At 41.5% G+C, this 25,864-nt stretch overlaps 1 protein-coding gene across 8 annotated transcripts in view; it reads left to right on the forward strand.

The window, feature by feature from the left end:
• MAGI1 (membrane associated guanylate kinase, WW and PDZ domain containing 1) overlaps positions 1 to 25,864 on the forward strand; it is a 692,842-nt gene that overhangs the window by 625,718 nt on the left and 41,260 nt on the right. For all 8 annotated transcript variants that reach the window (XM_021706368.1, XM_008072888.2, XM_021706369.1 and 5 more), the window contains one exon: positions 20,022 to 20,053. In XM_021706368.1, coding sequence (XP_021562043.1) covers positions 20,022 to 20,053 — 32 coding nt within the window. The remainder of the gene's footprint in view (positions 1 to 20,021; positions 20,054 to 25,864) is intronic.

The following is a 25,864-nucleotide window of genomic DNA, read 5'->3' on the forward strand; positions in this document are numbered from 1 at the left end:
CAAGAATATCCTAGCAGCAGAGATGGAGGCCTGCGAGGGTGGAAACGCTACCTGTGGCTTGGCGCCCTCTGAGAGCAGGTCTGCAAAGTGCTCCTGTGAATGCAGTCAGCATGAATGGGGTGGGAAAGGGGGAAGTGGGATGAGGACTTGGACGAGCTACTCAGGAAGCTTTGCTGTGAAATGGAATCGAGAAAAGAGGAGAAGGATGTGGTGTCAAAGGAGAGGGTTTTGCTTTGTTTTGTTTTGTTTTTTTCTTTTTTGAGTTGGAGTCTCACTCTGTCACCCAGACTGGAGTGCAGTGGCCGCTCCCGGCCACTGCAGCCTCGACCTGCAGGGCTCCGGCGATCCTTCCACCTCAGCCTTCCGAGTAACCGGAATTACAGGCGTGCGCTACCACGCCCGGCTAATTTTTGATTTATTGTAGAGATGAGGTCTCGCAAAGTTGCCCAGGCGGGCCTCGAACCCGCGGGTTCAGGCAATCCACTCACCTCAGCCTCCCAAAGGTGCGGGATTATGGGCTGAGCCACCGAGCCCGGCTTGCTTTGTTTTTAAAATAGAAGGTACCACGGTGTTCTTGTATGTGGATAGCAATGACTTAGAAGACAGGGAGAAGCTAGTAATTGGAGGAAAAAGGAGAACTCATTGCGCTCACTGCAGGAGTGAGGTCTTTAAGTACAAACTATGCAGAATTGGGACTAGATTTGACCATTCTTTTTCCTCTAAAATTAAACTGTTGAGATTCCTATTTATTTGAGACTTTTTCTGTTTAATTTCATAGTCCTAATAAGAATTGTGACAAACCTCTTCCCATTTGATCCATGCCTGGTCTTCATGAAGAACTGAGGATATTCTATGTGTACAGCTCTGGAATAAGGAGAGAGAAAATAGCACTCACAATCAAATTTGAAGACAAAACTAACAAGGGAATTTTACCAGCAGTAACATGTAGTCTGAGTCTATGCCATACAGATCTGGACAAGAGATGAATTGGGGAGAAGGATGGGTGACAACAGGATTTATTTAAACTAGAGCAGAGCGTTTCAAGCTCCACACTTTTCACCTTTGGGGCCAGATAATTCTTCGTTCCGGAGTCCATCCTACATATTGTAGGGTGTTGAACAGCATCCTTGGTCTCTACTCAGTAGGTGCCTGAAGCATACCTGCCCCCTTTCCCTAATTGTGACAACCTAAAATGTCTCCAGATATTGTCAGATATCTGCTGGGGGACAAAATTGCCCTCTGGTGAGAACTGCTAGACTAAAGCTATGCTTTGAAGTGTAGGAAGGATTTAGAGTTGCAAACTGGTCCATGGACTAGTTTGGCATGACCCACTCATGTATTATTTTTTTTAGCGGTTTAAAAAAAATTATTTTAGGCTGGGTGCAGTGACTCAAGCCTGTAATCCCAGCCCTTTGGAAAGCCGAGGCAAGAGGATTGCCTGAGCCCATGGGTTCAAGAACAGCCTGGACAACTTGGCAAGACCTCATCTCTACAATAAAAAATTAGCCAGGTGTGGTAGCGCACACCTATAGTTCTGGCTACTTGGAATGCTGAGACAGAAGGATCGCCTGAGCCCAGCAGGTTGACACTGGGGTGACTGTGAGCATGCCACTGCACTCCAGCCTGAGTGACAGAGTAAGACTCCAACTCGAAAAAAAAAAGAAAATTAATGTATTAGTTATCAGCAACCTTGGATGGTGTTTCCCATGTGAAGAGTTCCTGCTATAAGGAATAGTATTAGAATAGCTTCTCCCTTTTGTTATATGTCCTGCAACCTCACCCTGTTGAATTTCTCTTTATTGCAAGAGATATCTTTCTACCCCTCTATTCTAAGCATTTTCCAGTTCTAAGCACTTTCAAAACTGTTACCTGAGGCAGAGTTTACTCTGTGTAAGATTTTCCCACCTTCTTTCATTTCCTTCAAATTAAATCACATATTCTTTACTACCATCTGGAATTCAGCATTTGCCATGGTGTTTACTGAGTCTGTCTTTGCGTTGTCCCCTGCAGATTTAAAATGTTCCCCAACTTGTACCTGGCCTGGTATTTCCTCTGTTTGTGATTCAGCTCAGATATTAATCATGTCCCCTATTTGTGAACCTAATCCTTTTTGGTTCAGAACTCTTACTGGTAGAATCTTAATGTCTTCAAAAATAGCATTGGGCTCTTAGAAGTAATTTGTTTCCACTGGCAACATGGAAAATGCCTTTTTTGTGCCAAGTTGTTACCTGGGTTTATTTCAGACTCTTCTTAATAGTGCTCCTTTTTGTGTTACAAATGTTCTCAACATTTTTGATTTCTTACTATACACGATAAATACCATTCATTCATTCATTCATTCATTCAAGAACTTCAGCACTATGCTGTTCTGTCATAAATGAGTGACATTCGTGCTGGGCTCAGTGACTCAGTCTGTAATCCCAGCGCTTTGGGAGGCCGAGGTGAGTGAATTGCCTGAGCCCGCAGGTTTGAGACCCGCCCAGGCAACTTGGCGAGACCTCATCTCTACAATAAATTAAATATTAGCCGGGCATGGTAACGCACGCCTGTAGTACCAGCTGCTTGGAAGGCTGAGGCAGAAGGATCGCCAGAGCCCAGCAGGTCGAGGCTGCGGTGGCTGGGAGTGTGCCACTGTACTCCAGTCTGGGCAACAGAGTGAGACTCCAACTCAATAAATAAATAAATAAATAAATAAATAAATAAATAAATAAATAAATGAGTGACATGCAAGTAAACATCTAAAAAATAGTGTGGTTAATCACGTCTTGCCCATTTTCTCATGCTTTAATTCTTTTCCTAGTAATCTTATTTGGTATATTACCTTTGCCATTAACACTTCTAATGTGCCATTTTTGTGCTGTCCATATTTGAGACAGTATGGTTCTCAAAAGATCCCTTTGTTCTGTATCATAGAGTAGCAGACACGATAACTAGAGAGCTGTGACATGGACCAGTTATAAGACTCCATAACAGAGAGAATCCCTTTATTTCTGTAGCATTGGCTGTCAACTCACTTCATTCAGCAGCCTGAGTTTTTAATTAGGCTTTTATTTTGGCAGTTGGTATGTTCAAGGGCTCTGGCATGATGAACCCATGTAAAAGCTGTGTCTACAAAAGCTTTCTTATAGTTGCATAAACACTAATTAGTTTTTAAAAATCATTTGGAGATAGTTGGAATGAGGTCTACACTGTTTGATATTTTTGTTGTTTCTAAATTTTCAAATGGCCTACATTCTCTGCAGTTACTTTTGCCATAGATACCACTTACCAAAGTGGCAGATGATTGCATTAAAAAAATAACAGCACTGCCATGAAGTAATGCAGTTCTGTGTTTACATAGTTTGTGTGCCTCTGTAAAGCAACTTTCATTTAGACTTTGGCAGTTGAAGAAAGAAGAGAAGGCTGTTTTTCAATCCAACACTAGCTGCTAGTAGTTCCCCCCCACCCCGCCCATGTTGTAACAACCAATAATGTCTTCAGACATGGCCAAGTATCCCCCGAAGGCCAAAATCAGCCATGATTGAGAACCACTGCTCTAACCCTGCTGACATCATTTGTTTTTGCTTATTGGAAATGCTGTCTTCTGGTTTTTAAGGTATCAATGAAATAAGTTTCTGGATTACTTTTTGCTAAATTTTGATTGAAGAAATTTTATTTGAGAGTTCCCTGTTTCTTCTTCTTTTTTTAAGAGATAGAGTCTCTGTTGCCCAGGCTGGAGTGCAGTGGTGTGATCATAGCTCACTACAGCCTTGAATTCCTGGGCTCAAGCAATCCACTTACCTCAGCCTCCCTTGTACCCTGAACTACAGACATGCACCACCACATCTGGCCAATTTAAAAAAATTTTTTTTGTAGAGATGGGTTCTTGCTATATTACCCAGGTTGGTCTCATACTCCTGGCCTCAACTGATCCTCCAGTCTCCCATTTCTTCTTGGTGTTACCTCTGCATCTGCTCAGTAATGGAGTAGCAACTTGGCCAGTTGTGACTGTCTCCCTTCAGTCTTCCTCCCTGCCACTAGCTAGCAGTGCAGTCTGGGCCAACCTTAGGCAATGTCTCTGAGTCTCCAAATTATCATTTGAAACATAAGTAGATCTGCACCCTCCTCAGCACTGAAGTGAGGATGGAATGAGACAAGGTTGTGCCATACCTTCAGTGCTGCCCTGATGGGAGAATTTGTTGCTTTCTAGCTCCTTGCTGTGTCAGATGGGATGGGGCTTAAGAGAAAGGAGGTGGACTGGGCGCGGTGGCTCAAGCCTGTAATCCCAGCACTTTGGGAGGCCGAGGTGTGCTGATTGCCTGAGCCCACAGGTCTGAAGCCAGCCTGGAGAACTTGGCAAGACCTCATCTGTGCAATAAATCAAAAGATTAGCTGGGCATGGAAGCGTGCACCTGTAGTTCTGGCTTCTTGGAAGGCTGAGGTGGAAGGATCACCTGAGCCCAGTGGGTCGATGCTGGGGTGGCCATGAACATGCCATTGTACTCCATCCTGGGCGATGGAGTGAGATTCCAACTCAAAAAATAAAAAAAAGAAGAAGGAGATGGAAGAGAGGCTGAAGTGGACCTACTGTTTTCAATACTTTTGATGTAGTTGTCTGGCATAGAGAAAGGATAAGAGAAGACAGAAAGGAGGAGCTTCAAGGGAAGAGGGAGCAGGAGATGTGTTCCTTTTGGTCTGTGGTGACATGTTCTTTCAGTAAGTAATCAAAGGAAAAATCAAAATTGAGCAGTAGGCTTCTCATGAAGTGAAGTTTTTCAGTGTGAGGGACTCTCCTTTATAGATAATATTTTTCCTCTTTTTTTTTTTTTTTGCTTGTGTAAAGATAGTTGATTTTCATTTGTCTCACCTTTTTTAATGTTCTTAGTGTTATAGAAATTTGCTGGTTTGTGAAATGTAAACTCCGGGAATCACTTCTGTAGGGAAGAGGCCCACAGGAGGTTGAGACTAGAACAGGAGAGAAGAGGGAACCCACTGAAGGAATGCGTGAATGGGACTCTGGAATCCAAACCACAGCAAGAGCAATGGGGTATCTCTCCTTTCTCTTACCATTGTTTCCACCATCTCTAATTTAGGCAGAAGCAGGTTCAAGGCCAGGGTTAGATTCATCACTCTTACACAATACATTTATTGGTCAGACCCTTTTATGATATCCTTCTGTTTTATATATACATTATCAGGATAACCCAGATAATGTTACATCCAAAAGCAAAAGAAAAATTGGGTGAACATTCAGTGTGCTCAGGGGTACCCCAAAATATTCATGCCCAATTTCTTACATATAAAAACCAGTATCAGAAACTTTATGACAACTTTTAAAAATTCATTTGGAGTATGCTTGCTTGCATTAAGACCTCCATCTGCATTGACTCGAAGCCTGACTGGAGCCTCATTTACCAAGAAAGTAAACACTGGGAAACAGCCAAAACCAGACAAGAGAGAAAGCAAAGGGATCCTGGCATTTGTCTTCTGCAGTGAGAAACTTGTTGACTTGAATGCTTACTGGGTCAGCATGTCTTTCATTTCCATGTACTTATTCTTCCCTTACATAAATGTATGCTCGGTTATACATCTTGTTCCCAGCGAAAATATTTCATTAAAGGGCCTCACAGTCTTTGGATTTCCCTGCATTGTAAATGTACTTAACCTATAAAAGTTATTTCTAATTGAGACTTGTCCTGAGTGGGTTGATGTGTGTGTATTGGGGCGTATGTGGGCAAAATTGATTCCTTGTCATCTGTTAAGGAAATCCAGAGCCAGGCTCGGTGGCTCAGCCATAATCCCACACTTTGGGAGGCTGAGGTAAGTGGATTGCCTGAGTCTGCGGGTTTGAGACCCGCCCAGGCAACTTGGCGAGATGTCATCGCTACAGTAAATAAAAAAATTAGCCGGGCGTGGTAGTGCGCACCTGTAGTTCCAGCTACTTGGAAGACTGAGGCGGAAGGCTCGCTGGAGCCCAGCAGGTCAAGGCTGTGGTGGCCAGGAGTGGCCACTGCACTCTAGTCTGGGCAACAGAATGAGACTCCAACTCAAAAAAAGAAAGAAAGAAAGAAAGAAAGAAAATCCAGTTGGTACAAGGAGCACTGACCCACTGAAACCTGAAATCTAATAGCTGGACAAAGCATGAGTGTCTCCCTCTCCTTATAGCTCTATGGGACGGCAATTCATTGAAAATTGACATAGTCAAGGAAACAGCTTTTTTTCCTCTGTGCAATTCACATGATCACTTAGACCCTTTCAGATACTGTTTCAGCAAGAGGACTTTGAAGACATTTAATATCTCTAGGGGAGATGAATGGGGATGCTCATCATATGTCTTTGCTCCTTGGAAAAACCTGACCCCTCAGTAAATGGCTTCCTTAGGTCTAACTTGTAGACACTTTGAATAATGCAGTGCTGCAGAACTCTGATTGCCTTACTATTGTTTAACCATGACCTCTGCTTTCTCAGGCTAATATGATTTCTTAAATTTAAGGTATTGGAGTAAAGTTTGATATGGTGCCAGGCATGGCCTCGGTTGCAATTTATAATTTGGTAATAAAGTTAATTGAAATTTCCAAATAATATACACCCTTATGAACCAGCCTGGAAAATTTCCCTCCTATTTTGCAAAATTACGTTGTGACCAAAAAGTGATTGTCATGCCAATCAGTCTGTTAAAACTGCTCAAGAGATTTATGGGTTTGCCCAAAGAAAAGGACCTGAAATATTATTTTTCATCAGTGTGTGTTTGCTTTTGTGGAGAAAAGGCATTTAGAGCCTTTTAACCCAGTGTTGTAATATAAATTGCTTTTATAAGATATGAAAGTATCCTTACCTGAAGCATTATTTAAATCTCAAAGAATCCTTGAGAACATATTCATTTTCTGGGACTGGGAGCTTGTAGGGCTTGGGGGTTTTTTGTTTTGTTTTGTTTTTTCTTCCTAAGCTTTCAGTTTGTTCTGAGATGAGAGCTCATCTGTTGTGATGGGAAGTCAGGACACAAGGTGGCACAGCGGAACCTTGTTCTCTGTGCTGAGTGAGGCAGCTGTGAGCTGAGCTGAGCCTGGCAGTTCACCAGTAAATCAAGAAGCAGACCAAAGATCAAGAGCTGTTAAATAGTCACTGCAGCAGTGATGGTGATAAAAAAGAAAGGCCAAGTAGCCCCTCCCCTTTGCCTCATCAGCTTTTCCTGCAGCCCTTAAGATATAAACTCACTTCATAAGCTCTGCATGTGCACATGGGTATTTATTGAACTGGTGACCAGTTACTGTTGTAGGAATAGGCCAAGATAGACCAGGCTCCTGAAATAGAGATAATAAACAAGTAAACAATAAACAATAGATAAGCAAATAAGTTACTTTTAGAGAATGATAGGCTCAGTGAAAATGAAGAAACTGGGCTGAGTGAATAAAATGTGTCCAAACGGGTCACTTCAGATCTGCTAATGGCCTGGATCTTTGAATGATTTCTCTGATGAATTGGCCTTGGAGGAGGGTCCTGAGTGACAAGAAGAAGCCACCCATATGTAGATCTGCAGGTACAGTGTTCCAGGCTGAGGGGGCAGCCAGAGAAAATGTCTGAAGGGTTGCAAGAAAATAGTCTGGAAGCAGAAGATGCCAGCCTGGCTGGACCATGTGGATGAGAGGAAGAATAGTAGCAAATAATGTGGAAGAGGGAGGCAGGTCACATCAAGGAGGGCATGAGGGGACACTGAAAAAAGTTCATATTTCATTGAAACTGCATTGAGAAGCCATAGGGACATATGTCCAGGAGACCATAGCTTCTGATTGATGTGGTAGAAAGATGTCTCTGGCCTCTCTGTGGATAACAGACTAAGAAGATAAAAGATAAAGCACAGAGACCGGTTTGTAGGCTCTTGTGGTCATCTAGGAAAGAAAAGGCAGTGGCTTAGAGAGGGTCTTAGGTGGATTTGGGATATGTTTTGGAGACATATGTGGTGGGAGATTTTTTTTTAAAGTCTCAAGAAGGACCTTGGATTTCAGGGTTTTGGTGTCCTGTGAGGTTAAAAAAATCAGGATGTTCTTCTAGATCTCTGTCTTGGTCCTGTGCCTAACCTGCCTTGCTAAAAATAAGCAGTCAGGATAAGAATCAACCTAAAAGTCAGTAATGCAGAAGAAAAGAACCCTGGCATGCATTTTTTAACCTCGAAGCTTCTCAGCACCAGTTACAATGATAGTTTTCCCTTCAGGGCCGGTGACCTTAAAATAAGGGCTCACACAGCATCCTGTTTTCCAACCCAGGAAAGGAATCCTTAGCAGTTATTTTTCGTTCTGTGAGTTATTTTGGGCTATTGTTTCATAATCCCTCCGTACATCATAAGCAGTGCAAAGTCAAACTTTCAAATTTGGAAGAACTGTGTGGAGCTTCCAGGCCACCATAGTCTTACTAGGAGACCTCTGTGAATGAACTGTTGATAAGAGGAATGAATGGGGAACTAGGCCAACCCTTAAGCATTTGCATAAAAAGCAATTCCAATTGGAAATGTAACTAGTGGAAATGTCAAACTGTCTTCCGGCAGTTAATAGAAACATTTTTAGACTGAGGCAAGACCCTATTCCTAAACACCATAATTATAAATATTTTTAACGCATATAGAGAGAGCTTTCCTAGAGCCATACGAGAAAATAGCTTAATTCTACCTTTAAAAAGTAAATCTTCTTTGGAATTTTCTTTGAAGAAGAAATTTGGCCTTATGGTAGGTACATCTTGACAAGTTAGTGGTCTTTTTAAGTTGATGATTCTTTTTCTTTCCCCTCTGGAGGGAAGATGCTATATAATACATTCCACTTCTGACTCATTCCTTCTTTTCCCTAACCTCAGTTTTTAAAAAATCCTGTTATCAGGCAGTGTCAAGAAACATTTGCAAACTAGAAAAAGCTCCCACTCGCTTTTGAAGCTGTATTTCCTAAGGCCTGATGGTCAGTCATTGTGTTAGTTGTGTAGCTTTAAACATTTGCTTTATTGCCCCAAATCAGAGACTGATCCTGTTATGTTTTAGCATGTATATAGCCTTGAATGATTAATGATTTAGGTGCTATGACTTGGAATGAAATATCAGGGGTGAGTTAAGAAAATGGTTGACTATGCATAGACTCCCACGCTGTCTGTAGAAAAAAACTGTTTAGAGTCCAGGATTCCTCGACCCATCGACCCATCAACCCATAAGTTGCTGATGGTAAGTGTTAATACATGTACTCCATAAAGCTGTATGAAAAATCTTCAGTGAATACATTTGTTGTATATGAATGACTACAGTTTTAATCCCTTCATAGTGGGCTCTAATCCCAAATAGTTTAAGCACCTTCGAGTGAGACTGTGCAGTTTAGTATTTAAAAGCACAGGCTTGGCTTTAGACCAAGACTTCTCCGCTGTTCACCTGACCTAATGACCTTGGCCATGTTATTTAACCATGAGTGTCTCAGTTTTCTCATCTACAAAATAGGGATGATATTCATACTTTACTCAGAGAAGTTATGAAGATGTGTATCAAAGGCAGGCTCTCAGTACTTGTTATTTTTGCACCCAGCCCTTGTTTTTTAAGACCTTTTTTTTAAAAAATGAGAAAAGCCATGTTTTCAGCCCTTCGTGGTATTCTTCACATGTTTTAAAGAGTAACAACAATAGGGCCATCCATGTCATTTCAATAACACCTTTTCTGAAGTGATTGTGTACTTCTCAAGAATTGCATGAAGGCAATTTATGGATCTTACCCAAGTTTTTGAGCAGCCCAAGGTATTAATGACTTTGGGTCTCTCCTCACCTGTGCCAGTTCAAAGCTTGTGACTTTGAGGTGAAAGGCTCTGTAAAACCATAAGCAATCACCAACTTTGAAAGCCATTTATTTCTCCTAGGGACTTATTTATTAGACTGTGTCTACTGTGTAATTGAAGCAGACTTTACCATAGCTGTAAAATCTGTACACCTGTATTCTTAATCTTCTTCACAAAATGCCAACTGACACAGCATTGGGAGTTACTTATTCCAGACATCTGAAGTCCAACCATCCCTCTAAATTATAATGGCCACAATATTTCATAATGACCATTATTGAGTCCCCAAAGGAAAGAATGCCTTCATATTTTTGGAGACATTGGGTCTGATGTTCCTGTTCTTGGCAGCTGGTACCATATTTGCATTGAAAAATTATACCACAGCATTGATGATGGTATTTGGCCAGAAGGAGGAAAAAAATCAAACGTGTTCAAACCAGGATCATTTTTTCACTTTGTTTTATGGATTCAGTTTTGTGATGTATAGTGTTTGTAAAGTAGTTCAGTGAAAATGTACTCTGGTTTAATCTTGGCCTTGAGTTTATGCCGGCACACTGATTTAGCTAAAAACAAACAAGCAAACAAAACTTGAAAGTCATCATCCGTATTCAATCAGGCATCAATCGTTGCTTGTTGTTCCTACTCCATGATTAAATGCTGGTCTTTCTTCAATGTTCAGCCTATTCCTCTGCCCCCCTCTTCATGCTGGATTCAATTTCTTTCCTTCTGTCATGGCACTTACCACGCACCACTCTGAATTATGACTCTTGCTTTACTTTTTTCTCTTTTTAAACAGACTGGGAACTCCTCCAGGGCAGGGGCCATATCCAATATATCTTTATCTCTTCAGTAATACTTTGCTACACATATGATAGAGCTCAAGAAATCTTGTGTGAATGAATGGTCACGTGACTGGTTCCTTCACACAATTTGGGTCTTAATTCAAATACTGACTCTTCAAGAAAGACTTGCTGGATCACCCAGTGTAAAGTAGCTGTGCATCCCAGGCACAGCCTGTTCCATTCTCCTGCATCACACTGTCATCATAGAAGTTATCACTCTCTGCAGTTCTTTGCTGGGTTGTTTATTCTCTTTTTCCCCACAGAATGTGAGCTCTGTGAAAGCAAGACCTTGTAGGTCTTGACCATTGCTTTATTTCATGACATCTCCTGGCACATAATAGAACCTCAGCATAGTTTGGTTACACGATGAGTGAATTTTCCCTGTTTTTCCTGCCCTCGGTGGAAAAAGTTAGGACTGACTATACCTCTTCCTGTTTTCTGGACTGTTCTTAGCATTTTATTGGCAAGGAGAGGGCAGTTTAAATTTATTTCACAGCTTATATATTCTGTATTAATAAAAAAAAAAAAGTTGGCAGGAAATGATGCAGATGGCTTTTTTTAGAAGGATTACTGGCCACTGATGTTTAGTGTTTATAGCCGCTGGTTTGCAGTTAAATTTTCATAAGTTCTGATTGGCTGGGGAAGTCCCAGATTGTTCTGATTTTGTCTTCCCTTTTCCCCTTCTATGACTATGTCTCAATGGTCTCTTTTTCAATTCATCATCATGCTATTTCTTGCAAATATAAGTATTACCCAAAAAGCACATTATCTATCTTTTTTTCATGGAGCAGCATTTTTGCTGATAATTATTAGTGTTCTGGTTCATTCTTTAATGCATTTCCTTACATAATTTTTAAAAGCTGTATCCTGTAGATCTTCCCAAAAAAGGAGACATAAGTAATGACACTTTCTCTTTCAGCTTGATTCTTCTCATTATTCCCTCTATTTGCAGAGACAATATTTTATATATACTGCCCTTAGTGAAGGTAAAAACTTAGCTAGAGTGAACCTCACCTGAGGAATTGCTTCTAATACTAGCCATGTGCTTGGACAAGGATGATTAAACTGAGAACCATAGGCCACAGTAGAATGTGCTTCTCGGGGTCACTGGTCAGGATTTCAGAGACTCCCTGAAATTATATGTAGAATTTTGTGCTTCTCTGCAGCTTTTCTGAGAGAGGCTGTAACAGCTTTTTATCACACTTTCAATCAAGGCCATGACCCAGTAATTTAGGAGCACAGACACTTGAGTAGGAATGGTAGTCATTGAGCTGAGAGAGCTAGAACAAACTTAATTTGTTCTTTTAATCTAGCACTGCCCTCAGGCCAGTAAGTACTTACCATTGTCTAAGCACATTTGTATATTGGCTGCAATGTTTCATAGTGCTCTGCTGTGTATAATTATAGCCACATCATATGTAAAATCTAGAAAACGTTGAAAATACTGAAAACAAGAATATGACTCGCCCATTAATCCTAATGTTCAGAGATAAAATTTAATACCAGGGGTGCCAATAAAAATGTATACACATTTTAAGAGATGTTATCTATGTATTACTTTTTCTTCTCTGTGATCAGAAGTGTCTGGACACTGATGGTCACCACTTTGAGCATCTCCTATAATTAAAGAAGTCAAACATGACTTGCAATCATCCTTTGTCATCAGTATATATTGAGTATTACAATTTTAATACAGTTTTCTCCTTTTTTAAAATGTGCGTACGTTTTTGGCACCCTCTGTATTTTCTTTAGTCGTTGGATATATGATGTATGTGAATATATGTACATATATCAGCTTCTTATCAATGAGTTTATATAGTCTATGCACAGTTTTTACCCTTCTTTTCTTGTCTTATATCGTTACTCTTTTCCAGTCACTAAATATTCTTCAGTGTAATTACTTTTTTTTTTGAGTCAAAGTCTCACTCTGTCACCCAGGCTGGAGTGCAGTGACTTACTCACGGCCACTTCAGCGTCGATCTGCTGGGCTCAGGCGATCCTTCCCTCTCAACCTTCCAAGCAGTTGGAACTACAGGCGCATGCTACCATGCCTAGCAAATTTTTTGATATATTGTAGAGATGAGGTCTCACCAAGTTGCCTAGGCTGGTCTCAAATCCCCAGGCTCAGGCAATCCTCTTGCCTCGGCCTTCCAAAATTCTGGAACTACAGACTTGAGCCACCGTTCCTAGCCCTGAAATTACTTTTAATAGTGTCACAATATTTAATCTTACTGATAGAACACAACAGTCTGTTTGCTCAGTTGTCTGTTCTTAGTTAAGACTGTTTCTAGTTTTTATCTTTTTAAAATAATTCTGTGTAAATCTATTTTATATGTATCTTTATAAGACTCTCTGATTATTGTTTTTTAGTACAAACTCCTAATAACGTGTTTACTAGATAAAAGTTAGCTGTAATTTTCAAGTCCTGCATGCAGGATTATGCATTAATAGGTTTTAGAATAACAGAGAAAGCTATGGGGTCTGAGATGAAAATGTGCTCAGGAGTGCTCTTATCCTTCTTGGTGTCTAAAGACTAGTCCTGATCAAGATCTCAGTCTTTTCCTTTCATTGGCTTTCTTAATGAACTCAATCTCAATCTCTCTCTCTCTCTCTCTCTCTCTCTCTCTCTCCTCCCCCTTACCTTCTTTCTCTAAATAATATGTATGTAGATCCATGTTCCTTGCACATTATATATATATATATATTTTTTTTTTTTTGAGTTGGAGTCTCACTCTGTAGCCCAGACTGGAGTGCAGTGGCCGCTCCCAGCCACCGCAGCCTCGACCTGCTGGGCTCTGGCGATCCTTCCACTCAGCCTTCCAAGTAGCTGGAAATACAGGCACGCCCTACCACGTCGGCTAGTTTTTGATTTATTGTAGAGATGAGGTCTCGCCAACTTGCCTAGGCTGATCTTGAACCCGTGGGCTCAAACATTCCTCACACCTCAGCCTCCCAAAGTGCTGGGATTATTGGCATGAACCACCATGCTGGGATGAGATTCAGTTTTTTTGTTTTGTTTTGTTTTGTTTTTTTGAGTTGGAGTCTCACTCTGTCGCCCAGACTGGAGTGCAGTGGCTGCTCCCAGCCACCGCAGCCTCGACCTGCTGGGCTCTGGCGATCCTTCCACTCAGCCTTCCAAGTAGCTGGAAATACAGGCACGCCCTACCACGTCGGCTAGTTTTTGATTTATTGTAGAGATGAGGTCTCGCCAACTTGCCTAGGCTGATCTTGAACCCGTGGGCTCAAACATTCCTCACACCTCAGCCTCCCAAAGTGCTGGGATTATTGGCATGAACCACCATGCTGGGATGAGATTCAGTTTTTTTGTTTTGTTTTGTTTTGTTTTTTTGAGTTGGAGTCTCACTCTGTCGCCCAGACTGGAGTGCAGTGGCTGCTCCCAGCCACCGCAGCCTCGACCTGCTGGGCTCTGGCGATCCTTCCACTCAGCCTTCCAAGTAGCTGGAAATACAGGCACGCCCTACCACGTCGGCTAGTTTTTGATTTATTGTAGAGATGAGGTCTCGCCAACTTGCCTAGGCTGATCTTGAACCCGTGGGCTCAAACATTCCTCACACCTCAGCCTCCCAAAGTGCTGGGATTATTGGCATGAACCACCATGCTGGGATGAGATTCAGTTTTTTTGTTTTGTTTTGTTTTGTTTTTTTGAGTTGGAGTCTCACTCTGTCGCCCAGACTGGAGTGCAGTGGCTGCTCCCAGCCACCGCAGCCTCGACCTGCTGGGCTCTGGCGATCCTTCCACTCAGCCTTCCAAGTAGCTGGAAATACAGGCACGCCCTACCACGTCGGCTAGTTTTTGATTTATTGTAGAGATGAGGTCTCGCCAACTTGCCTAGGCTGATCTTGAACCCGTGGGCTCAAACATTCCTCACACCTCAGCCTCCCAAAGTGCTGGGATTATTGGCATGAACCACCATGCTGGGATGAGATTCAGTTTTTTTGTTTTGTTTTGTTTTGTTTTTTTGAGTTGGAGTCTCACTCTGTCGCCCAGACTGGAGTGCAGTGGCTGCTCCCAGCCACCGCAGCCTCGACCTGCTGGGCTCTGGCGATCCTTCCACTCAGCCTTCCAAGTAGCTGGAAATACAGGCACGCCCTACCACGTCGGCTAGTTTTTGATTTATTGTAGAGATGAGGTCTCGCCAACTTGCCTAGGTGGGTCTCGAATCCGCGGGCTCAGGCAATCCACTCACCTCAGCTTCCCAAAGGCACGGGATTACAGGCTGAGCCACTGAGCCCGGCTCCTTGCATACTATATTACCTGATCCAGCTCCAGTATGGTTTTCAGTATGGCATTTGCCTTGCAAAATGCTACAGAACCCCGTGTGTTAATGACATGTGGATTAGTGACGCTGCATTTGTTATGCTTAGGAGGAAATAAAAATGTTTCCATTTTTCCCCATTGTTTTCCAAATCAAAATGCTCAAATCTAGAGACTAAGTACAAAGAGGAATGAGTTATCACAATGAAAAAAATTTTAAATGATGACATAGTACAATTTTATTATTTGTAGTTTCATTTTATATGTCAGTGACTTTAGAAGATTCATCTTTTCAAAGTCCTTTGCACAGTTTTTCTTGATTCTTTCAGTTAGTGAGGTTGGGTGGCATTCTCACTTCCTTTTAAATCTGGAGAAATTAGGTACAAAGAAGTCCACTCTTTCCCAACAATTCAAAATGGCAGTGCTTGGCTTCTGTTTGGTTTCCATGATAGCCCAGCTGAACTTTCCTCCTGTTTCCCTATTTCCAGTTAGTCAGTAGGACAAGCACAAATCATAAGTAAAAGAGGGCACTTTAATAAAATTATGAACATAAACTTATGCATTCATTTTGGGGCAAAGTAGGCAACTCTTGAAGGAGGTAGAGGTAAGTGATGTTTCTAGAGATTTTAAAGTGCAATAAAATGTTCTGAATTTGCTGCATTTCCTTACTTAAAGAAGGCTCAGCCTGTAGTGTTGACTTTTGTTTACTGTGGTAGATGTGTATATGTATATGTGTATTTCCAGATAAATAAGCTTTTCTTGTTGTAGAGATATGAATTAGGTAACAAAGTAACCTGTGATCCCATGAGCCAAAGAAAATGCTGTCTTCATTTACAACTTTCTAGTTTTTGTTTCCAAATGCATATGTATTCTGTTATGTCTTTACTTTTTTCATATAAATTATTTGTGTACAACTGTGATAAAATTTCACCAAGCATAGCATTCTGCCATTTAGTTATAGTTATAGCCTTGATATTTAGAGGGAAACAGATTTTTTTTTCTTCCATTAACTGGTCAGGTCCCCGTCACTAGTAGATAATTTGCCTTTCCTGCCCCCCCCAAAGAAGCACCTTTTTAATAGGAAATTTTAGAAATTCAGGTCCCATGCTTTTCTCACTTCTGCAGATCACATGTGAACTCACACTTTGAATATACACTTTCCCGTAAAAGTTTTTTTGGGATTTCTTAAAAGTAACATTTGCTGCCTTCTAAGCTCTTAAGAGCATATGATGCCATCCATGAACTTTCTTCTGCCTCTTCTGAAAACTTCCCATCCTTACCCTGAATGGACCAGATAAGCCCATTAAGACAGGCACCATTTCTGCCCATGTGCTTTGAATGTAACACAATACACAAATTGTAGATCACAAACTTCCTGCTGCCACAGGGCACACACGGTGTTTACTTTGCCTAAGGAAAACCACTGGCATGCCATGTGGTGTGGGGTAATGCTGCTTCCTATAGCCCATCCAGCAAGGGATGGCCTGCAGTTAACTAGCTAAACACCAGCTATCTCCTGGAATTTCTAGATCTTGGAGATTTCTGCCACTTCAAACAGTGACCTTTTGAGTATTTTCTGTTAAATCTCCCAGCTGTTTTCAATCCATCTGAATAGTTTTGGGTAAAATAAATTATAAATTGTAATAAGGTTTGTTCCAGCATTCATATTTATTAGATTTTAAGATTTAATGACCATATGGGCCTAAAACAAATCTTTTGAGTTCTCTTTTTTAAAAGCAATCAAGTGCAGTCACTTGGATTTAACTACTTAAATATTAATTTGTAGTCATAACCCATTTTTGGCTCCTGGAAAAGGTGTGGCTTTTTAAAACGAAGGTTTTCAGCAACTAGCTAGCAAAGAAGAACAAATGTCTCTTTAGATTAAAAAAGGATTTTATTTGCTGTAATATATAGCTTGTTGCATAAACTGAATGGAGACCTTTCAGAATGTTCCATGGACTACTTCCTCAGAGGAAACAGACCTTAACTTGTTACCCCCACATCCTTAAAACGGGTTGGTTTTGTGCAGTTAACAGTGGAAGAGCCATTAATTAAGCTTTATTTTAAAATTAATATTTGAGCCGGGCTCTGTGGCTCAGCCTGTAATCCCGTGCTTTGGGAGGCTGAGGTGAGTGGATTGCCTGATCCCGCGGGTTCGAGACCAGCCTGGGCAACTTGGCGAGACCTCATCTCTACAATAAATCAAAAAATTAGCAGGGCGTGGTAGCTCGCACCTGTAGTTCCAGCTACTTGGAAGGCTGAGGCAGAAGGATCGCCAGAGCCCAGCAGGTCGAGGCTGCGGTGACCGGGAGCGTGCCACTGCACTCCAGTCTGGGCGACAGAGTGAGATTTCAACTCAAAAAAAAAAAAAAAAAATTAATATTTGCCTCAGTGAGATGTGAAAATGATGTTCTTGAAAAAAACAAAGTGAAAAGAATTCAAATAAGACTATAGTATCCTTAAACAAGTCCCTCTGATCCCTGACCCTTTTTGCCCCACCAGAAATGTCTCTTTTATAAATTTGGTGTGGGCATTCAAGGAATGCAAAAGCTGTGTGTGTATGTAAGTGAGTGGCTGAACACCTGTCTCATGCTGTCCCTGCCATTCTGCAGCATACTGTTTTTATTCAACATTATGTTTTGGAGGCCATCTATATTGCCACCCGTAGAGAGAGTCCATTCCTTTTAACCTCTGCAGACTGCTTTACAGATGGGCTTATCCCACGGTTTTTTTAGAACTTTCAGTTGTTTCCAGTGTTCTTTCATACCAACAATGCTGCAGTGAACATCTTTGTGAATGCACCTTTGAATGTGTGTGCAAGTGTCTCTCTATGATAGCAAACGAAAAATATCTTTTATTTTATATATTTTGTACTTAAGAGAAGGGCATTTAAGATTGGCCAGAGTCTTATAAATGATTAGCAGAGGAGTGTGGATTGAAACCATTTTCCCTGACTCTACCTACCTGGTAAAGGATTCTTCACAGATTTTTGAAGAGAGTCTTTGGGATCCTGGGCAGAGTCAAGTGCAGTAGGTGACTATGATGAAATCTTGCTTATTCCAATTGACTAAGAACGTCAGTCTGAATTAGGAGAAAATATGAATTTAAAGGCGTCATATTATATAATTTTGAAGTTTGTACAGTGACCCACACTGATATAACCCGATAAAATTCCTTAAGGGAATCATATTAATGAACCAAGAAAAGTACCTAATAATTATTTTTTAAGAATAAAGATATAGTGAAGTTCTCCAACAGTTATTATCTATCGGTAAAATATTTCTCCTACAATCTTTGTTATATTTTAATATGCTTAGCAAGTAATTTTTCCCTAGTTAGAGCAAGATAACCGTAACCACTTCCTTTCTGAATGATGTAAATTAGCCAAGGAAGGTGAAGGGAATGGATATTTGAGTAACTCCTTGTGCCAGTTACAAGGCTCTTCCACATTTTCTCTTATTTCATTATCTTAACAACCTTGTGAAATGAGTCTTACCATTTCCATTTCATAAATGGAGAAACTAAGACATTGAGGGTTCTAATGCACCTGCTCAAGGTTGGCTATCTGAGTTTGCCCGATTTGAAAGACTCTACTATATCATAGTTTCCTTAAATATGGATCACCTGTGTCTGTCTCCTGACATGTTTGTCAATACTGCAGATTCCTGGACCTCTGAGGGTGGGACCTGGGGTTCTGCATTTTTAACACGCTGCCAAGTGTTCCTTATGCCCTCCAAAGTCTGGGAGCCAGGCTGCCCAACCTAGTTGACTTCATTTTGGTGATGTGAGGAACTTCCATGCCTTTAGCACAAGCACTCCTCATCATGCCTCACTTGCAGTGGGCACATCAGCAGTACTCATCCAGGCTGCTTCCTCCTCACTCGCCCACTTCCTTTGCCTCATTACTTGTGCTGAACTTAGCATGCTCATGGTTTGACAAGTCACTTCCAGAAGCATTGAAATCATCACCCTACTTAGGAATTGCTTTCAAAAACATCTTGTAATCTCCAGTGCAACAACCTCAGATCCCAAACAAATCTTTTGCAGTTTATGCAGATGGAATCTGCATTTTGCAGTCTAACCCCTGCTCAAACAAAAATATAAAAAAAGAGGTGCAGCTTGCACAAATGATTTCTCTTGAAACATCAATATGTGCTTTATTTTTCTCTCTTGCCTCTCTTTCCCACACTGCCTAGGCGGTGATTTCCCAGAACTCTGCCCCTAATTGCTGCTGACTTTCCTAGAAATGAGGAGATCACCTTCCCTTCCAGCTCCAGCCCTTCCACTAAGGACGTGGTTTCAGGAGAGTCAGTAGATTGTATGACCACCTTTGCTTTTCTCTTTCTCCATTATTATCTTTTTTTTCTTAGCTCTGAGAAATGTTTCTGTTTCACTTCCAAATTACAGACATTCCCTCTTGAGGGTCCAGTCCCAGCTCCAGTCCTTTCCAAGAAGCTGAACAGGCGGTTGCTTGGATGACTGGCAGTCACTGAGACAGACGTGTGCTCAGGATCCAGGGGGGATCCTAGGCCAACTTGGATTTGTGTTCATATGTTATCGTTCTGTGCTGGCAAAAGAGCATCCGCCTTTGTTTTGGTGTTAAGCTCATCCAAATAAAGAAAGCATTTCCACTTTCTAAAGAAAGGCAGAGGGGTGGGGGGGAAGAAAAAAAATTTAATTTTAAACATGTACTCCTTTGGATCTAAATATATACCCCTTCCTCTGTCCTGATTGGTCCACTTCATTTGACAAGTGGATCGTGTGGAAAGGAAATATCCTGGTATTAATTGTAAGTTAAGTCTCTCTTAATCCAGAAGAGCATTTGAGATTCTGTCCAAGTGTTCAATTTCCCAGGCCGCTGAGGTCTGTGAATTTCTTTTCCCAGCCTCCAGGCTGCTGCAGTACAAGTCAGCATAGCTAATGCAGATAGATCTGCTGCCTCTCGCTCTCCTCCTCCCTCTGCTTTGATTCGATATGAACAGCCTGGTAACTCCGATGCTGGGGAGAAATCTGACATAACTCTGCAGATGGCTAGGTTGCCATGGAACACCTGGGGATTGTTCTTTAAGGAAAAGGTAACATTTATATGCTAATGATTTCTTTCCCCCTCCCCTCCTTGTTGCATTTTTTCTAGGGCTGCCAGTTCCCAAGAAGAGCCCAAAGTCGGTAAGGACTTGTCAGTTACTTGGTGCTTGTTGGGGCTGGGGGTAAGTGGTGGGGAGCTGGGTGTAGGAGGGTACACTGTCTGGCTTCACTTCACTCGATGCGTTTTAGAGTGAATGGAGGAGACAGGAGCCGGGGCTCATTTTGTTAAGTTTCTGGGGGATCTATTTGGTATAAAAGGCATTTGGGTTTGTCTTTAACTGTGAAGTGATTTGTGGGCGGGCTGCAGGAGCCAGGATAGAGAAATGCATGTTTGAAATCTTCTCTATACAAATGTGTCATACTCTCCTTTAAATGGATGAGTTTAATAGCTGTTTTAACTTGATACAAATGCTATTGTTTCCTTTGGAAGGAGGGAGAAAAAAGCTCCACCTGCTTCATGAGTAGCTTTGGTCTCAACTGGTGTTCCCAGCCGTTCACATGGCTACCCATTCTCTCCCTCAGCTTTCTTAGGCACTGGAGGATGAATTATTTACAAATTACAAAGGCTGTAGGTTTAAGGAAGAATCGCTGTGCCCTGTATATGTGACCATGCAGTATGGAACAATGTTCACTGCCCCAGCACTAAAAATAAGACATTTCCTTGCTGTGAAAATGTCCTTTGTTGTTTTGCCAGCTTTAGCAGCATTATGCTGCAGGTATAGAATTCTTTAAAAAAAAAAACAAATCAATGTTGTGCTGTCCTTTCTAATCTGGTTTCCCTGAAGATGCATTACCTAGTTGACATGTTAGCTAATAGCTTAGAGGCTATAGTGTTTTGCTTGGTGGTATGGATGTATGCTCCCGGGGCACTAATGACAAATTAAAATGCTACTTAAAAACTCAATCTGGAACTCCTGTGCCTGTGAAATTGATCTGGGTGGAAGGAGCTTCCCAATTCATTAACATAAGGATAAAAAGAGATGCTTCCATGTGGCTTAGAAGATGTTGGGGAGGGAAAATTTACAGCTTTCTGCCATCCAGGAAAGGAAAACCTTTAAAACTTTGCGACTTACGGTGCTGCAGCTGAATTCTTTCCACCTGTCTCCAAGCCTGGCAGCATGAGGCAGAAGTTTATTAAGGAAATGAGAGAGGGCGCTCCCTGCGTTCTCAAACCCCACTCCTAAGTTCTCCAAAGAGAAAAACCTGCAATAATTGATGTGCTTCTGATGGCATAGTGCCGTGGTGATTGGAACACTGACTTCAGGGCTGTTTCCCTTGTCAGTTTGTGTTAATGTCCAGGCAGAAAAGTGCTGGTTGGTGCCCACGTTGGAACATCAGAGATGCCGAAGCGTGTACATGTGCGCATGTGTGTCTTCCTATCCCTGGGTCAGAATCAGTAACCCATTCAGCCTTCAAACAAATGGAAGCAAATTCAGAAGATGTGTCTTATAAGCTTGAGTTAGCATGAGCCATCCTTTTTCTTCCCTCCGCCCCAGCCATGCGGTGTTGATACATGGACCTATTTTACACACCCCACATGGAATGGAGTCTTGTCAAGAAGCACGCTGGGGGAGACATCGTAATTTTGGACAGATAGCTTGACATCAAGTAGCAAGGTGTTCTTTCCTGTTTTGCATCCATTTAAACTCAGCATGCAAAAGAATTTTTGCGATTTATTTGCATTTTTTTCTTCCCCAGAGTGTTTTGGAATTATCTGGTGAACTCAAAGGCTATCAAACAGGTACCAAGCCTGCATTCACCAGGTCAGCTAGGAGAATCTTCAATGACAGTTAATTTTTGTAGAAGCCATGTCATTAGCAAGCAGCAAGCCAATTACTCGGGCTCCATTCCTAAGAAAAAAAGCTCTCTTAACTGCTTTGCCCAGTCTGCTGGCTCTTAATTACCACAAGCTAAGAGAGTGATATGTTGCTGGGTTAGAAAAGAATGAGCCCCCAGCTTGGGGCTTGCCCCTATCCGATTTGTCTGCCGGGACGGGGATGATGGTTTTCACAGCATCGCTGGCACACTCGGGCAGCTGCTATACAAAATTTGGGGGCTGTCAGCCAAGGTCTGCTGTTGGCTATAAAGCGTTGCTAACATCTGTGATCAGTGAGAGCTCTGTACAGGTGGGTTGAAAGCTGTTTTCCTTTCCCAGTTTGAATTTTGATGATGTTCTGCCAGAGAGACAGATGATTATGGAATTTTTGTGGTGGTATTGGAAGGAATCCGTAGGGAAGCTGGATGACCTGGTACCAGAAAGCCATTCAGGTGATGACTGATAGGGTCTGCTATGCAGGATGCTTGAGTAAAAGCATGCTGATTCTGCCTGAGCTGTGATTCACTTAAATTCAGCAGTAACACTGTGAATATGGTTTCTTTACCCAGAACTATGGTGTTCTGTTTTGTTTTGTTTTTCTTAGTGGCTCCTGACATTGTTGGCTTGCTCATGTGACCGATAGCTTCTTTTTGCCCTCATACCTTTTTTTTTTTTTTTTTTAAGGTTTTTAATAATTAAGTCGTTGGGGTTTTATTAGAACAGAAGGACTTACCTTTTTTTATCTTTTTTCTCCTCCTGGATTGTCCCTGTAGCTTACTCTTAATAAGCAGTTTCACCTACTAGTTTTAGTTTAAATGTTAAATTTGTGGTTTATATGCTCATTGGGGACAATGGCAATATCTTAATAAAATGTTACTAATTTAATACCCGGACTCCCATAGCATCAGGGATTTTTCTGCCAAATAGTCGAGACAAAAATAAGATGTCTTTGCTGTCAGATTTTAGACCTTTATGAGAAACGGATTCTGTGGCCCAACTTAATCATCCTGACTAAAAACTTATTTAACTGAGACTCTCAGTCTAAATCACACCACAAGGATCTTGTGCGTGAGAATTTAAAACTCGAAATGTCGCACCAAACCCAGAATTTTATGCCAGCCTTTGCTTATGTTTTCCTACTAATTTATTTCCCTACCGTTCCTTTCCTTGTACCCTTTCTTCATCTCTTCATCCATCCATCCATCTATTCATCCATAATCAACAAGCTAGTATTGAGAACCTGTGAAATGTCAGGTTTGGTGTGAGGCACTGGGGATACTATAATAAGTAAGATGGTCATGGTGTTCCTCTAGCAGCTTGTAAACAATCAGTTTCTTGATTGCTCCCTTCAAAGGAGGATTCATTGCCATAAAGAATCAAAATGTTTTAATGCATGCATTCTATCAGTAAATATTTATTGAGTACCTTCTATGTGCCAGACCCAGTGCCAGTATTCAACAGGCATTAAATCAGAACCCATTCCTGCTTTCATAGAACTGGGGAGAGAGAAGCAATACCCATACCAACAGGCAGATATGTCTAGACTTTCACCTCATGGGGATTGAAGTCTGAAGAGCATGTACTTTCAACAGTTTATAGAGCAGAAATGTAATATAGAACCAAGTACACACATAATGAAAATCATGCAACCCTTAATTACCGTAACCTGTAAGTCATCATGCAATGACAAGACCCAAGATTATGTGCTGCAGTTGAGCTACAGAATTCTTTGGAGTTCCTCAACAGCCTTGTCGACACCGGAAACCACAAAATGTACCATATTCACTGCGACAGAATTTTCCTAGTTACTAGAAAATCCTACGCTTAGTTTTCGTGTAGGAGGCACTGGATGGTGGGCAAGGTGGTCTCTTCAACAACCTCTTTATAGCAAGCTGCGAGATAGCAGTAGTGACAGGTTTTTATTCCACCGCCCTCTCTGTCCCCTTCTCCAGCAAGGAATGCTAAAGGAAATTGCTGAGAACTAGTCATTAAGTGGCGTGAGAGAGTGACTCCCCTTAGATAATGTGTACATTGGAGTGACCCAGCCTGCATCATTCAGTTGTAGGTACCCTGCCTCTTTTCAGCCTCTCCCAGTTGTTTGGCACCTGTCTTCCTTTTCCCTAATGACACTTGTCTGACAACCAATACGATCATCGATCCCCCCAAGGCTACAAGGAGAAGCAGTGATGAAAGTGGTCGATAGGAGAAGGAGTAGAGCCACTTAAGTCGGTCTCCTTGCCTCTCACCTCCCACAGCTCTTCCAGAGCCCTAGTCTAAGATAGACTTTGCCATTGTATCAGATTCCTTTAAGACATTCACTGTGAACCAAAATCTATTTCCATATCCAGTCAGTGCTTTCCTAACTCCTCTCGCCCTCTTTTTTTAGAAGAAATCGTTTGACTTTGACCCATAAATGATAAAAGAAACAGACAAAAAAGAAAGACCATCCTCCACTTTGACTTGAATTTGAGTCTCTGATTTTCACACAACCTTTAATGACATTGGCCTAATACCTCATCAGCACTTGGAGGTTTTCCTGTTGTCCATGTAAATCGCTGCAGTGGCCTTCGGTCTTGGCAGATAAGTGAACTGTAAATAATTTTGCTTTAAAATGGATCGATTTGTCATTTTTAAGCCACATGAATTCTTTTCATCATTTAAGCTCCTAAGTGCTGTCTGTATTCATTTGCTCTTCAGAGCAAATATTTTCAGTTCACTTTATAAGTACCTCAATTTTGAAATCATTCTGTGAAATACTGTTGAGTTGATTTTTTACCCCCCATTTCCATTTATAAAAGCCACTCCATCTTCCCAGTTACCCTGGCCTGACAGTAGTATGGAAATCATTCATTTCAAGGAGTTTTATTTTAAAAGGTCTTGTAATACAGGTTCCTGGCCAGTTGTGGCCAAGGACCTTGATGAAGTTTTAAAAATTGAACCTATTTTTTTTCTTCCTAGTTGGCTGTGATTTGAGACTCAGAAATAAAAGTCTTAATTCAAAAGTATCAGTACAGTGACAGCAGTTAGCACTGGAAATCTCCCTCTCAGTGTATTTCCAACCAGTTACTCAAGCCAGCAACAACCATTAGGGGTAGATACCCTTGTTTCCAGGTGGTGGTTGTCATTCTCCTCCCCCTCCTCCTCCCGCTTCTCCTCCTCATTCTTATTCTCTTCAACCTGTCAGCAATGCCTATTGAATTTGGCACCAAAGTGTCTTTGACCTCACTTGTCCCTCTCCTTTGTCACTACTGCTTACCCTATTATAAACCACCTCAGGTCCCTCATGTGGCCTGCAGCAGTGGCCTCCTGACTGACCTCTCCACATTCAGTCCTCTTCCCTACCAATCCATTCACCACCCAGTATAGAGACCAAACTTTCCGGAAATATGTTGACCCTGGTTACATCCCCACTTAGAATTCATTAATGAACTCCCCTGCTTGAACTAAAGTGAAACCTAAACTCCTTACTGTCCCCCACAAGGCTTTTGCATTGTGTAACCTCCCACTTCCTCTCAGGCCACCCCAGTCCCTTTGCTGTACCACACTAGCCTTTCTGTTCTTCAAACAGAACAAGCTCATTTTTGCCTTGGGGACTTAGTATATCCTCTTTCCATCAATGGACTGTTCTTCCAGGGTCATCTCTTTACCACATTTCTAAAGGACATTGCAGTATGTTGTTATCAATATATTATGAATATTTGGTTAATATCCATCTACACACACACACACACACACACACACACACACACACACACACTCAGATATAAATTTCAGAAGCTCAGGTACCATTTTTTTCTTATTTATACATTGTATCCCTCAGTATCTGGCACATAGTAGGTGATCAGTATGAATTTATTGGATGAGTAAATAAAGATATTGCAGGTAGTCACTCAGGAAGGCCTGTACTGAATGTCCCACCATTGGTATACTAGGCGTTTCCATCCATCCATGTTCTTAGTATACATGGGGTTCCAGGTTCCTTTAATGGACTTGAAAGTGTACTTTTAACTATAGTACTTGTCTTCAGGATAGTGTCTCACCTAGAAAAATGAGGTGAAAGACAATCACATTTGATG

The sequence above is a fragment of the Carlito syrichta genome, unplaced genomic scaffold, assembly GCF_000164805.1.
Source record: "Carlito syrichta isolate Samal-C Ts95f unplaced genomic scaffold, Tarsius_syrichta-2.0.1 Scaffold315490, whole genome shotgun sequence".
Lineage (NCBI taxonomy): Eukaryota > Metazoa > Chordata > Mammalia > Primates > Tarsiidae > Carlito > Carlito syrichta.